Consider the following 13,621-nt stretch of genomic DNA (forward strand, 5'->3'; position numbering starts at 1 on the left):
CCTTGCTCAGTGGGTTAAGGATCCAGCGTTGTCATGAGCTGTGGTGTAGGTCAAAGACGGTGCTCAGATCTGGTGTTGCTGTGGCTCTGGCGCAGGCCAGAGCCCTAGCCTGGGAATCTCCATATGCCATAGGAGCAGCCCTAGAAAAGGCAAAAAGACAAAAAAAAAAAGACATATTTATGGAGATTGCTAGCTGTGACAGACAGAGCCAGGACTGAATCCAGTGAATGAGAGAACACTCTTCAGTTGAGGGCCCTGCCTTAGGATTTTCATTCAGACCGTATATATAACTAAGATTCGGGAGTTCCCGTCATGGCGCAGTGGTTAGCGAGTCCGACTAGGAACCATGAGGTTGCGGGTTCGGTCCCTGCCCTTGCTCAGTGGGTTAACGATCCGGCGTTGCCGTGAGCTGTGGTGTAGGTTGCAGATGCGGCTCGGATCCCGTGTTGCTGTGGCTCTGGCGTAGGCCGGTGGCTACAGCTCCGATTGGACCCCTAGCCTGGGGACCTCCATGTACCGCAGGAGCGGCCCAAAAAATAGCAAAAAAAAAAAAAAAAAAAAGATTCGAATGAGGCTCAAGGCCTCGATACAGGGCCAAATGCCCCATTACCCTCCCAGTCCCCAGGCCAACTCCTAGGTCCATTATACTTGGAAAGCTTAGCTGCTTATTCATGTAATGCCCTCTCCATAAACTATTAAGTCTGGCCATCGTGCATTGAGTGCCTTCTGCATACAACACATAATACCAAGTATTGCAAGGCCTTCAAATCTGAATGGTTCCAGTCTGCAAGAAAATTACATTCCAGTGTGGGATGCACTTAAACACTTAATGATCTCAAAAAGCAAATTGATAGATAAGGTAAAAAATTATCATGCTTTATTTTTTTCTTAAATATTTTAGGGGGAAATGGTATATACTGATTTAATTGCAAATTACCATTTGGGGTAATTTCTTAGGACCATAGGTATGTTTGTAAGAGACATAATATGATTCTTCCAATTTAAAATCTTTTTGGTGTTGGTATATTTTAAGTGTAAGTGGTTTTAAAAAGAAAATCCTATTTTATGTTAAATGTTAGGTTTTAATCTAGATATCTCTTGTTGATTTTTTAAAACCCAAATCACTTATTCTCCCCCATACCGCGGTTAGTTGTTTGACTTCTCTATTTGGATATCTAATGAGCATTTCATACCCACTATTTCCAAAATTGAACTCTTGAATCTCCTCTCCCCCAGAGCTTATTCCTTCCCTGGTCCTCCTCCATGTCCATAATGGCACCTCCATTGTACCAGTTGTTCAGGCTGAAGACCTTGGAGTCACCTTTGACTACTTTTCTTTGTTTAATATTACAGCAGCCTCCTAACTGGTCTCACTGCCGCTCTCTTTATCTCAGTCCAGTGGGGTCATCTCCCAAGAGCCAGATCATTCTTCTAAATTTAAAGCCATATCACATCCTGTGCCCCAAACCTACCAAGAGCCATCCCCTAATCCTCAGGGTAAAATCTGGAATCTTAACAGTTACTTATAAGGTCACTTACAGTGTGGCTCCCACTACCTCTGAGACCTTGTCTTCTGTAGCTTCACCCCTTTCCCATACATGGGCTTCTGTGTACCCATTAGCTCACCGAATATGGATGAGGGAGGGTAGGTACCCAGTGGGAATAGAAGTCTGTCCAGAGGAAGAGGCAGCTTTTACACATTTGCACAAGGATGCTTGTAAGGCTGGTGGCAGCCCTTACGGCTTTCTTGCCGTTGTTTGAACAGATCAGTTATGCCTTTGCCTCAGGGCCTTTGCACATGCTATTTATTCCTTGTCTCAGGATATTTTCATCCTTCTCTTCATTCAGGTCTCTGCTTAAATGTCACCCAAGAGAGGGCTTCTCTCTCCCCTCCCCAATCTATAAAAGCTGCCTTCCCTCATTTTTTTTTTCCTTCTTACCTTGCTCTATTTTTCTTCTGAGCATTTCTTACCACCCTGGCATGGTCTATATTTATGCCTTCTATCACTAGAAGCAACTTTCTCTTTTTTTGTTCATTGTTGAATAGATTCAATATTTAGGAATTATGTTTGAAACAAAGTAGGCACACTCAAAAAAAGTCTTCTATGATAAATGAAATAAATGATTAGTTTATGAGTTTGTCTGTGAAATCCCTTTCTTGTCTATTCAATGTCAAGTCCTGAAAATATGTAGGGGAGAGAAATGATAGATAAACCTATCCCTGCCCTTTGTCTCATGAATAGGTCTGTAAGATAATGAAATCATTTTCTTTGCCACAGGACGTGAGCTGGTTCGATGACCCTAAAAACACCACGGGAGCATTGACCACCAGGCTTGCCAATGATGCTGCTCAAGTTAAAGGGGTACTGACTCCCTCCCTTTTTTCGCGATTGTTTTAATGGGCCAATTCGACTTTTGGCATGAATTTTTTTCCTTATATTTAGTTCTCATCATTGTTAAGAAAATGTTAAACATTTAACCTATGCAATGTATCATGTGCCTTACTGGCAGAAAGTTCAATGATTTAAATATCATATACTATATAGTGTGTAGATAACATAAAAGTTTTGTTTTATATTTTGTCTTATTCATGCTATTTACAAAATATGTGTGGAAGGATAATTATTTAGAAAAGGAAGTATTTATTAGCATATTATGCAGGTCCAGTCTGTTTTGATAATGCTTTGCTAATCCTCAGAAACTTATAATTGCTACTTGTAAAAAAAGAACTTATGTAGATGCTGTAAGAAATTGAAGGGCAGTAACATTCAGAGGGGAGAGAAGAATATCTTAAAATGTTTGATAGAAATGAAGACTGTGAAAAAATTGAAAGACAAGGATAGAAGGAACAACTTTCTCAGTTCTGCTACTCCATGAATCTCTTTGATTTATAAACTAGAAATCATTGAACCAGCAAGTTTCGATTTGTGGATCAAGTGGCAATTTCTTCTTTAGCTACAAGTATTTATGACAGAAATCTACAAGATGATGTGAAATTGGAAAAAACATGTGATCTCTACCATGTCTTTCTCTCCCTTGAATCTGCTCAATCTTTAGCCTTTACTCTTTCTGGAAGATAGTACTATAATAACATTTCTTCTAATATGGGGCTACTGTAAGGGTATATTTGGGTATGTAAATGGAAACACATAACATTATAAAGTCACGATATAAATCTTAGGGCAATGTTGTTTTTATGCAGATCCCTTTGCTTAAAACAAACAAATGAATAAAATTTGAGGTTTAGATCAAGCTATACAGAATCTAACAGAACAGAATGTACACTGCTTTGAACGTCATAAATCAGACTACAACCGTGCCTTTACAGAGTCCTCATGGGACGTCAGATTGTCCTGAGTTCTGTGGGAAAAAATGGCAGCAGAATATGCTTGTAGGAGCCTGCTGGTCATCAGGGAAAGAAGGCCTCAGCCTCAATGATAGGATGACATACGCAAGAGGCCTGAAGGAAGAAGATGCACCAGTCCATAGATATCTAGAGTGGCATGTTCTGAACAGAAGGATCCACAAATGCAAAGGCCCTGAGGCTGGAGCGTTTATTTCCACACCTGTTCCCAAAGCAGCAAGGAGGATAGTGTGGCTGGAGTAAAATGAGTGAAAGGAAGAGTCGTTTAAGAACTGAGATGAGCATCATATCTGAAATTCTATGAGGAACCACTGTAGGGTTTTGAACACAGGAGAGACATGATCTGAAAATGCTAAAGGCTGCTATGGGAATTGGTTGAAAAGGCAAGGGGAGATGCAGAGAGTCTGATGCAATCATCCAGTGGGAGAGAAGACAGTTTCAGACTAGGAGAGTCAGGAAGTGTTAACAGAAATCAGATTCTGGACACAGTTTGAAGGTACAGCCAGCAGAATTTGTTGGCTGGCTGAATGTTGAGGGAGATACAAGGGAAAGGGAATTTGAAGATGACTCCAAAATTTTGGTACCTCCAAAATTGGAGGTACTTTTTAATGACACCAAGAAGCCTGTTGAAAGAGTTGTGTTTGGGACTTGGTGGGTTTGAGATGCCAACAGTAGATGTCCAAGTGAAGATGTCCAGACAGCAGGTAGATTTGCAAGTCTGGAGGTTAGCAGACAAGTCTGGTCTGGAAGTGCACATTCAGAGATTTTTCAGTGCATAAGTGGCTTTTAAAACCATGAGACTGGAGGAGATAGTCAAGGAAGTGTGGGTGGAAAGAGAAGATGGCAAGATCTGGGCTCTGAGCTCAGGACTATGAGGATGACCCAGTGAAGACAGACAAGAAGAAGTGGCCAGTGAGGGAGAAAGGAAGTATCTTGAATATGTAGAAAGCTTTTTTGAGGAGAGAGCAGTCTAGGATATCAAATGCTGCTGATAAGCTTGCAGGATGAGCCAGCATTGCACAATGTAACCATGTTGGAGGTATGTGAAGTTTGAACAAGAACTGTTTCAGGGCTGTGATGGGAACGAAAGCTGGGAATGGGTTTAAAGAAAGGGGGAAAGAGGAATAGGACACAGTTGGACAAATCATTAAAGGACTCTCTGGTAAATGGGACAGAGGAATGGGGTAGTAGTAGTTGGAGGAGGACATAAAGAATTCCTCTGTTTTTTACTTAAATTAGCGTGAGAATCAGCAATGGATTGGGGTAAATACCTTTTTTTTTTTTTTGGAAAATCAGCTTTATAATTTCTAGCATTAATATTTTGTTTCATTGGCCACCAGGACACCATACTTTTCTAAGCTTTCTGCCTTCCTCACTTGCCATTTCTTCTCAGTCTACGTTGGTGATGCCTCCCATTCCTCCACATCTGTCCAAATGCCCTGACATTCATTCCCAGCTCTCTTCAGTCTGTCTACCCTCATACTCATGAGTTTTAATTTAGTCCCTGTACTTTAATAGGCAGGTAATTATGACTCTCAAATTCATACTTCTAGCCCTAACCACTCACCACCCTCCAGATTCCTAATTCTAATTTCCCACTAAATATCTCCAACCTATGCATAGTGGACATTTCAAGCTTAACAAAAAAAAGTCAATATTTCATTTCATTCCATCCCTCGCACTCTTGTTTTTCTTGGCTCCATAACTCATCTAGTTGTTAAGGCCAAAAGTGTTAGAGTCCTCCTGAAACTCTTACTTTCCCACAATTCCTACATCCAGTCCATCAGAAATTCTTGCCCTCTCCAACTTGAAAGTACAGTCTTTTGCTTTGTTTTGTTTTGTTTTGTTTTTAGGACTGAACCCATGGCATGTGGACATTCCCAGGCTAGAGGTCTAATCGGAGCTGTAGCTGCTGGCCTATGCCAGAGCCACAGCAACGCCAGATCCCAGCCACGTCTGCGACCTACACCACAGCTTGCAGCACTGCTGGATCCTTAACCCACTGAGCAAAGCCAGGGGTCAAACCTGCATCCTTTTGGATACTAGTCAGATTAATTTCCTCTGAGCCACTATGGGAACTCTTGAAATTACATTCTGAATCCCCCTATCTCTCACCTTACTCTCATCATCTTCACCTTACTCTAAGCCATCATAGCTTGCCTCATCTAATGGAATAGGTAGCCTCTTCCATAGTCTTCCCACTTCTCTTGCCCCAATCCTTACAGTCTATAACCAATAGATTAGCTAGAATAATCCAAAAACACCCATGAATCAGATCACATTATTTCTCAAAACACATTCCCATTCCTTTTATAAGAGTCTGTATATATACAAGATTGTTTTAAGTCATTGGTCTCTTAATTACAAGTGCATCTCCATTGTCCTGCATTTGTACCCTCCTCTTCTCACATTTTCTGATTTCGGTGGCATAATTGTGCATGGGTGATTTCATATCTTTACTGTATATATACCTTTACTGGTGAGCCTTGTCATTTGTGGTATTTTTGTTTCTGGTTGTGGCCTTTTCTTTTCTGCCTGGAGAAGGTCCTTTAGTATTTGTTGTAAAGCTGGTTTAGTGTTTCTGAATTCTCTTAGCTTTGCTTATCTCTGAAACTTTCGATTTCTCCTTCAAATCTGAATATGAGCCTTGCTGGGTAAAGTAATCTTGGTTGGAGGTTTTTTCCTTTCATCACTTTAAGTATATCATGCCACTCCCTTCTGGCCTGCAGAGTTTCTGCTAAAAAATTTGCTGATAACCTTATTGGGGTTCCCTTGTATATTGTTTCTTTTCCCTAGCTGCTTTCAGTATTTTCTCTTTGTCTTTAATGTTGGTCAGTTTGATTAATATGTATCTCTGGGTGTTCCTCCTTGGGTTTGTTTCATATGGTACTCATTTTGCTTCCTGGATTTGAGTGAGGGGTTCCTTACCCATGTTAGGGAAGTTTTCAGCTATTATCTCCTCAAATATTTTTCCTGTCCCTTTCTCTCTTCTTCTGGCACCCCTATAATACGGACATTGGTGCCTTTAATGATGTCCCAGAGTTCTCTGAGACTCTCTTCATTTGTTTTCAATCTTTTTTCTCTTTTCTCCTCCGCATCCATGATTTCCACTCATGTCCTCCACCTCGCTTATTCGTTCTTCTGCCTCCTATATTCTGCTGTTGGCTGCTTCTGATGAATTTTTTATTTCAGTTATTGTATTTTGAATCTCTTCTTGCTTAAGTTGTATATCTCTTATTTCTTTGCTCAGTGTTTCCTGTAAATTATCCATCTTTGGAGTTCCCTTCATGGTGCAGTGGTTAATGAATCCAACTAGGAACCATGAGGTTGTGGGTTCAATCCATGGCCTTGCTCAGTGGGTTAAGGATTCGGCATTGCCATGAGCTGTGGTGTAGGCTGCAGATGCGGCTTGGATCTGGCATTGCTGCGGCTCTGGCATAGGCCAGCGGCTATAGCTCCACTTAGACCCCTTGCCTGGGAACCTCCATATGCCATGGGAGCAGCCCTAGAAAAGGCAAAAAGAGAAAAAAAAATTACCCATATTTGCCTCCAATTTATTTCCAATGTCTTGCATCATCTTCAGCATCAACAGTCTAAAGTCTGTTTCCCAGAGGCTGAGAATCACTTAGCTGTTTTTCTGGGGTTTTTTTCTTTCTCCCTTATCTGAGTTATAGTTCTCTGTCTTTTCATGTTTATACATTTTTGGCGTGGTGATCTTTTTACAGAGAATAGAGTTGTAGCCTCTCTTACTTCTTGTGTCTGCCCCCCTTGTGGCTGAAGTTGGTACAGGGGCTTGCTGTAGGCTTCCTGATGGGAGGATTGGTGCCTTCCCACTGGTAGGTGGAGCTGATTCCTATCCTTCTGGTGGCTGGGGTGTCTCTGGGTGAGATTAGAGGTGGCTGTGTACCTGGGGGGGTCTTTAGGCAGGCTGTTTACTAATGGGTGGGGCTCTGATCCCACCTGGATTGTTGTTTGGCCTGGGGCTTCTCAATGCTGATGGGTGGGGCCAGATTTTTCCCAAAATGGCCACCTCCAAAGAGGTGATGAATATTCCCAAGAGCTTTGCTTCTAATGTTCTTCCCTTGCAGCAAGCCACATTCACCCCTGTTTTCTCAGGAGGTCCTCCAAGAACTGCAGTCAGGTCTGGCCCAGATTCCTATGGAGACTTTGCTTTGCCCTGGGACCCAGTGCATGTTAAAGTCTGTGTGTGCCTTTTAAGAATAGGGTCTCCATTTCCCCCAGTCCTGTGGAGCTCCTGTGTACAAGCCCCACTAGTCTTCAATGCCAGATGCTCCAGGGGCTCTTTCTCCCAATGTCATATCCCCAGGCATGAGGACTTGACATGGGGCTCAGAACTCTCACTCCTGTGGGTGAGTTTCTGTGATACAGTTATTTTGCAGTCTGTGGGGCTTCCTACCCAGGAGGTATGGGGTTGTTTATATCACTTAATCGCCCCTCTTACCTCTTTATGTGGTCTCCTCTTTGTCTTCTGGAGTAGGATATCTTTTTGAAAGTTTTGAGTCCATTTGGTTGAAGGTTGCTCAGCATTTGGTTGTAATTTTGTTGTTTTTAGGAGAGAAGTTGAGCTCCAATCCTTCTATTCCCCCATCTTAATCTTGTCTCGGGGAAATCCATTTTGCTTGCTCTGTGGAAGAGCCTTTCCCAGAAACAGTGTTCACTGAAGACAAATGGCATCCTGAAATTTCCTAAATTGCATATTCCTATCTAAACTTGGCTACCCTAATTTTGGTAAACCTTTCTCAGGGACCTTGTCATGTGTGCTCAGGTGTCTCCTAGACACACACATCCCACGTCACATTTGGTGTGGAGCACGCATCTGGGAGGAAACACTAAGTTGGTCCCTTGGCGTGGAACCCTCAGCAGGTACAGTCTGGATGTTCGGTCCTAGAAGGCAAGCCTTCATCGGCCCCTCTGGGGTGGTGCCTTTCTTGTATGTGTACAGCTGGTGCTGTCTTTCCCCTCTGTCTATCCCTCATTGCCTGTTGGTGTCAGCCTTTTGTTTCTCACCTGTTTCTTCAAAGGCATCTCAAGCTCCCATTTTCATAGCCCCAGTAGCATGGACACCTGCAAACCTTGTGTAAGCCACTCTGAATCAAAACTGTTCTCCAGAACTTAACACAGTGGCTAGAAAAGAGACTAGGGGGTTTCCCATTTGGGCTCAGTGGATTAAGAACCTGACATAGTGTCCATGAGGAAGTGGGTTCAATCCCTGGCCTCGCTCAGTGGGTTAAGGGTCTGGGTGCATGCCACAAGCTGTGGTGTAGGTCGCAGATGCAGCCTGGATCCCACATTGCTGTGGCTATGGTGTAGGCTGCAGCTGCAGCTCTGGTTCAAACCCTAGCGATTAACAAACCCGAATAGCATCCATGAGGACATAGGTTTGATCCCTGGCCTTGCTCAGTGGGTTAAGGATCTGGTGTTGCTGTGAGCTGTGGCGTAGGTCACAGATTCAGCTCAGATCCCACTTTGCTATGGCTCTGGCATAGACTGACAGAGCTCTGATTTGACCCCTAGCCTGGAAACCTCCATATGCCTCAGGTGCAGCCCTAAAAAGATAAAAAGACAAAATAAATAAATAAATAAATAAATAAATAAATAAATAAATAAATACATTTTTTTTTCAGACAGAAACTTGCTGCGGGAAAGATGAAGTTAAATGCTCCTAATTTCAAAAGGAGGTTCAGGAAATAGGCTTTGTTTTTTCAAAAATCACAACTATTTAGGGAGTTCCCGTTGTGGTGTAGCAGAAATGAATCCGACTAGGAACCATGAGGTTTCAGGTTCAATCCCTGGCCTCGATCAGTGGGTTAAGGATCCAGTGTTGCTGTGAGCTGTGGTGTAGGTCACAGACATGGCTCGGATCCTACATTGCTATGGCTGTGGTGTAGACCAGCAGCTACAGCTCCAATTCGAACCCTAGCCTGGGAAACTCCATATACTGTGGGTGAGGCCCTAAAAGAAAAAAAAAAATCACAACTATTTAAAAAATAGCTGTCAGGTGATAGGATGCCACTTTGGGAGAGGTATAAACAGGGAAAGGTAAGGAGAAAAATGGGCAAGAGTGATACAAGTACTTGAAAGTGCAGTGGGATGGAGAGATGATGAGGAGAGTCTTAGTGGGCTTCAGGTGTTAAAACATTTTTGTCTTATCTTGCCTCATGCTTGGGCTCTGGTTTTAGAGTGTGACCCACTGTCAGCTTTTTTTTTTTTTTTTTTTTTTTTTGGTCTTTGTAGACTGTACCTGTGGCATAGGAAAGTTCCCAGGCTAGGGGTTGAATCAGAGCTGCAGCTGCCAGACTACACCACAGCCATAGCAGTGTCAGATCTGAGCTGCATCTGTGACCCAGGCTGCAGCTTGTGGCAACGTCACATCCTTAACCAAGGATTGACCGAGTCCTCATGGATACTTAACCAGCTGAGCCATTAACGGAACTCCCTCAGCCTTACTTTTGAAATGAAATTTATCTGGCTACTACTAATTCATGCTCTCCCATGGAGCATTCTAAAGACTCCTTCTCTCTGTGAGAAATAGATGGGAGACAGTGAGCTCAGTTTTTAGAATAAAGAACAGAGAGTTCCCATTGTTGTTCAGCAAGTTAAGGACGCTACATTGTTTCCCTGAGGATGCTGGTTAGATCCCTGGCCTCCATCAGTGGGTTCAGGATTCAGCATTGCCAGGAGCTGTGTTGTAGGTCACAGATGCGGCTCGGATCTTGCGTTGCTGTGGTGCATACTGGCAGCTGCAACTCCAATTTGACCCCTGGCCTGGGAACTTCCATATGCCTCCGGTGTCACCATAAAAATTTTTTTCTTAAACACGGAAATCCAGGGAGCTGGCTTTGAAGCACACTCCACTCTCTGACTTAGGTTAAGTTTGGCTAAGCATCTTTTTTATTATAAGTTCTATGACTGCATCAAATAAAAATAAATGGTCTGTTATTTATGCCATTTCTCCTGGCCCTAGTGCAGTTCCCTGGCATGGAATTTAATGCATAGAGGTTACTGGTAATTTTGTAGCACCATTTCCCCTAATTACTAGTTGGGTGTTTATATCCACATAGATACTGAATGGTTTCAGAGGGTCAATACTGAAGCTGAAAGGTTGTAAAGAATTCTGTCCTAAATTTCAGAGCTAATACAAGTTTGCTTATCAGTCAACATACCTGCTCATTTGGTGATTGGGAGAAAGTGGTTCAAAGTCACAGAGGTGGCAGGGACCATTCTAGACTGTGCTCTGTCATAATCTTTTCCTGAGACCAGCTACACTCAGACAGAGGAAATCTGGGGAATGGAAAAAACATGGGCTATTTCCAGAAGAAGCAGATCTTTGGGCCAAAGCAAGAATTTGGAAAGGCTTGAGGGCAATGGGGTGTTTCCAGGGTAAAGGCATACATAGGATAGTAGAGAGTGAAATGACTTTTTTATTTTGACTTCTGGCTTTTCAGGTGGAAATAACTGCATGCTTCTGAAAATCCTGCCTCAGGCACATAAGCTGAAAGTTCTGGTGATGCTTAATATCCTAAATTAAATTCCATAACTTTCAGTTCTGCATATTTTTTCTAAACAAAATAAACAACTCAGATAGGCTGAAATATATTTGGATACCATTAGTGACAAACAATAGGCTTAAATTGTGGGTAGTTATGCACTTAACATTGGAAATTTCCAGCAGTCCTAGTTTAATATAATTGTCAGACTATTTTAGCTTGCATATTTGCAGAGCTTGCATTAGTGATCATGGCGTCATTGTTTAAGGAAAATTTTCTAAGAATCAGATGAGATAGAAATATGTTATTGAACTGTGAATTATTGATCATCTCCTTTCAATATTCTCATGTCGTGGAAATCCTCATTTTAGAAACAGAAGAAATTTATCAGTAAACCTTTACTTTTTATTTCATAACCGAGGCGATAAGATTTTCCTGAAGCTGAATTATCATAATCCTTAAGAAAATATATCAGCACAGATTTTAAAGATAATATCAATATTAATATCATTGTCTTTGTTTTGCAGGCTATTGGTTCCAGGCTTGCTGTCATTACCCAAAATATAGCAAATCTTGGGACAGGCATTGTTATATCCTTCATCTATGGCTGGCAACTAACACTTTTACTCTTGGCGATTGTACCCATCATTGCAATAGCAGGAGTTGTTGAAATGAAAATGTTATCTGGACAAGCACTGAAAGATAAGAAAGAGCTAGAAGGTGCCGGGAAGGTGAGTTAGATGAAATATCATTGCTGACCTAAGGAGAGTAAAATACTCTCATCAGTGTTCTTCTGTTACTCACGACCACTTGCTATTCTGAGAATGCTGTTATAACCATTCCCCAATGCAGTCCTGTTGGACATTTGCTCAGCAGATTGGAAGCTGAAGAAAAGTAGCAAAACACATGCTCAGATGCCCAGACCGACAACGCTTGTATCAGGGTTTCTAGTTTCAGATGGTTGTCTTCACACCCTTCTCCCCTGCTTGTCCCCAAGCATTTCTTTTTTTCTCTCCCTCTTCTCTCAAACCAGAAATCCATTGCTTCATTGAGGAGAGTGGGTGTGTTTAAAACATATGAAGGGGGAGGTTAAAAAATGAAAAGTCTGAAAGGTCTTTATTCCATCCAGCTTAAATATTCTCATTCTTTCCTTTTTATTATGCCATCTCCCTTCATCTTATTTCTGAGAACCTTTACTCTGAAATTTTTTTGGGTTTTTTTGGCTACATACTTGTCTGGTGGTTGTTGCTATTTTAAACAGATTCCTATATGGCATTTGCTGCGTTTCCAGAACAATTGCTTTACTCCTCAGGGCAACCCTAGGAGGAGGGCCTGTTATTAGCTCCTTTTTCCAGTGAGGCTGGAGCACAATCAGGTAATGTCCCCGGTGCCTTAGAGCCAATTAGTCTCAGAGCCAGGGTCCAAACCCAGCAGTCATGCTCCCAAGTTGTGCCGCTATTAAGAAATGAAGAGGTCTGCTGATGGCTGAACATAACCTGCTATCACATGATCTGGCTCATGGCAGAAATGAGTGGCCAGAACAGGGCTGACCCCCCGACTGACCCTCCCATCCAGGAAAGGGCTACGCCCATCAGTGGACCCTCAAAGGTGCCCAAGTGTCAGGGCAGGGACTCAGGCAGATCGAGTGGCCTCGGTGTCTGAGGTACTTTGTCTCTGGGCCCGGCTCCCCATCCCTTGGGATGACAAAGGGGTCCTAGAGGCTGGTCCTCACCCCAACACTTTGTCCTGAACCCCCCTGCTATCCCCTCCTCAGACCTTTTTACCCAGGGTCCCTGGGATTCCTTCAGGAAATTCCTTTGGGCCAGCCTTAGTGCTTCTCAGCCATGGTCGATGGGGGACCGACCTCAAGTGAGGTTTCCCTTCAGGCCTTCAGAAGCCGGCCAGTCCTGAGGTTCAGCAGGATGGTGCCGGCCCCAGGCATCTGGCTGTGGTCAGGCCCAGGGAACACTGGCCTCTGCTAGGAAATCCATGCTGTGACTGGTTGCTTCATTTAATCCTGTGCTTTGTTGATTTTCCCCCTTTGGTATTGATTCTACTTCTAATGAGAAGATAGAAAAACTAGGAGTTTGGGGTTAGTATATTAGTTAGTAGTAGGATAAGCAGTGAGTTCCTGCTGGGTAGCACAGGGAACTATATACAATCACTTGTTTTTTCTTTTGTTTGTTTGTTTTTTTCCTGTCTTTTTAGGGCCAGACCTTCGGCATATGGAAATCCCCAGTCTAGGGGTTGAATCGGAGCTTTAGCCACTGGCCACGCCACAGGCATAGCAATGCCAGATCTGAGCTGAGTCTGCAACCTACACCACAGCTCATGGCAACGTCAGATCCTTAACCCACTGAGTGAGGCCCTGGATTGAACTGTGCCCTCATAGATACTAATCAGATTCATTTCCTCTGAGCCACAACGGAAACTCCTATATGTAATCACTTGTGATGGAACATGATGAAGGATAATGTGAGAAAAAGCATGTATGTGTATGTATGACTGTCACTTCGCTGTATAGCAGAAATTGACAGAACATTATAATGGAACTATAAAATTTTTTTTAAAAAAAGAAAATGCATTACCATTTAACAGTGTTATCATTTCCTGAGGTTTCAAAATGTTCCAGAAGGGAGTCTTAGGTTGTTTGTAGGAACACAAAAACATCAGTCTTAAGCTAATGTAGATCTTTAACCACCGCTTAGCACCTTTGAGGTGGTTCATCAGATTAAGAATCTGGGAATTC

At 42.6% G+C, this 13,621-nt stretch overlaps 1 protein-coding gene across 2 annotated transcripts in view; it reads left to right on the forward strand.

The window, feature by feature from the left end:
* ABCB1 (ATP-binding cassette, sub-family B (MDR/TAP), member 1) overlaps positions 1-13,621 on the forward strand; it is a 96,515-nt gene that overhangs the window by 61,755 nt on the left and 21,139 nt on the right. For both annotated transcript variants that reach the window (XM_003130205.5, NM_001308246.1), the window contains 2 exon segments: positions 2,280-2,363; positions 11,400-11,603. In XM_003130205.5, coding sequence (XP_003130253.2) covers positions 2,280-2,363; positions 11,400-11,603 — 288 coding nt within the window.

The sequence above is a fragment of the Sus scrofa genome, chromosome 9 (assembly GCF_000003025.6).
Source record: "Sus scrofa isolate TJ Tabasco breed Duroc chromosome 9, Sscrofa11.1, whole genome shotgun sequence".
Lineage (NCBI taxonomy): Eukaryota > Metazoa > Chordata > Mammalia > Artiodactyla > Suidae > Sus > Sus scrofa.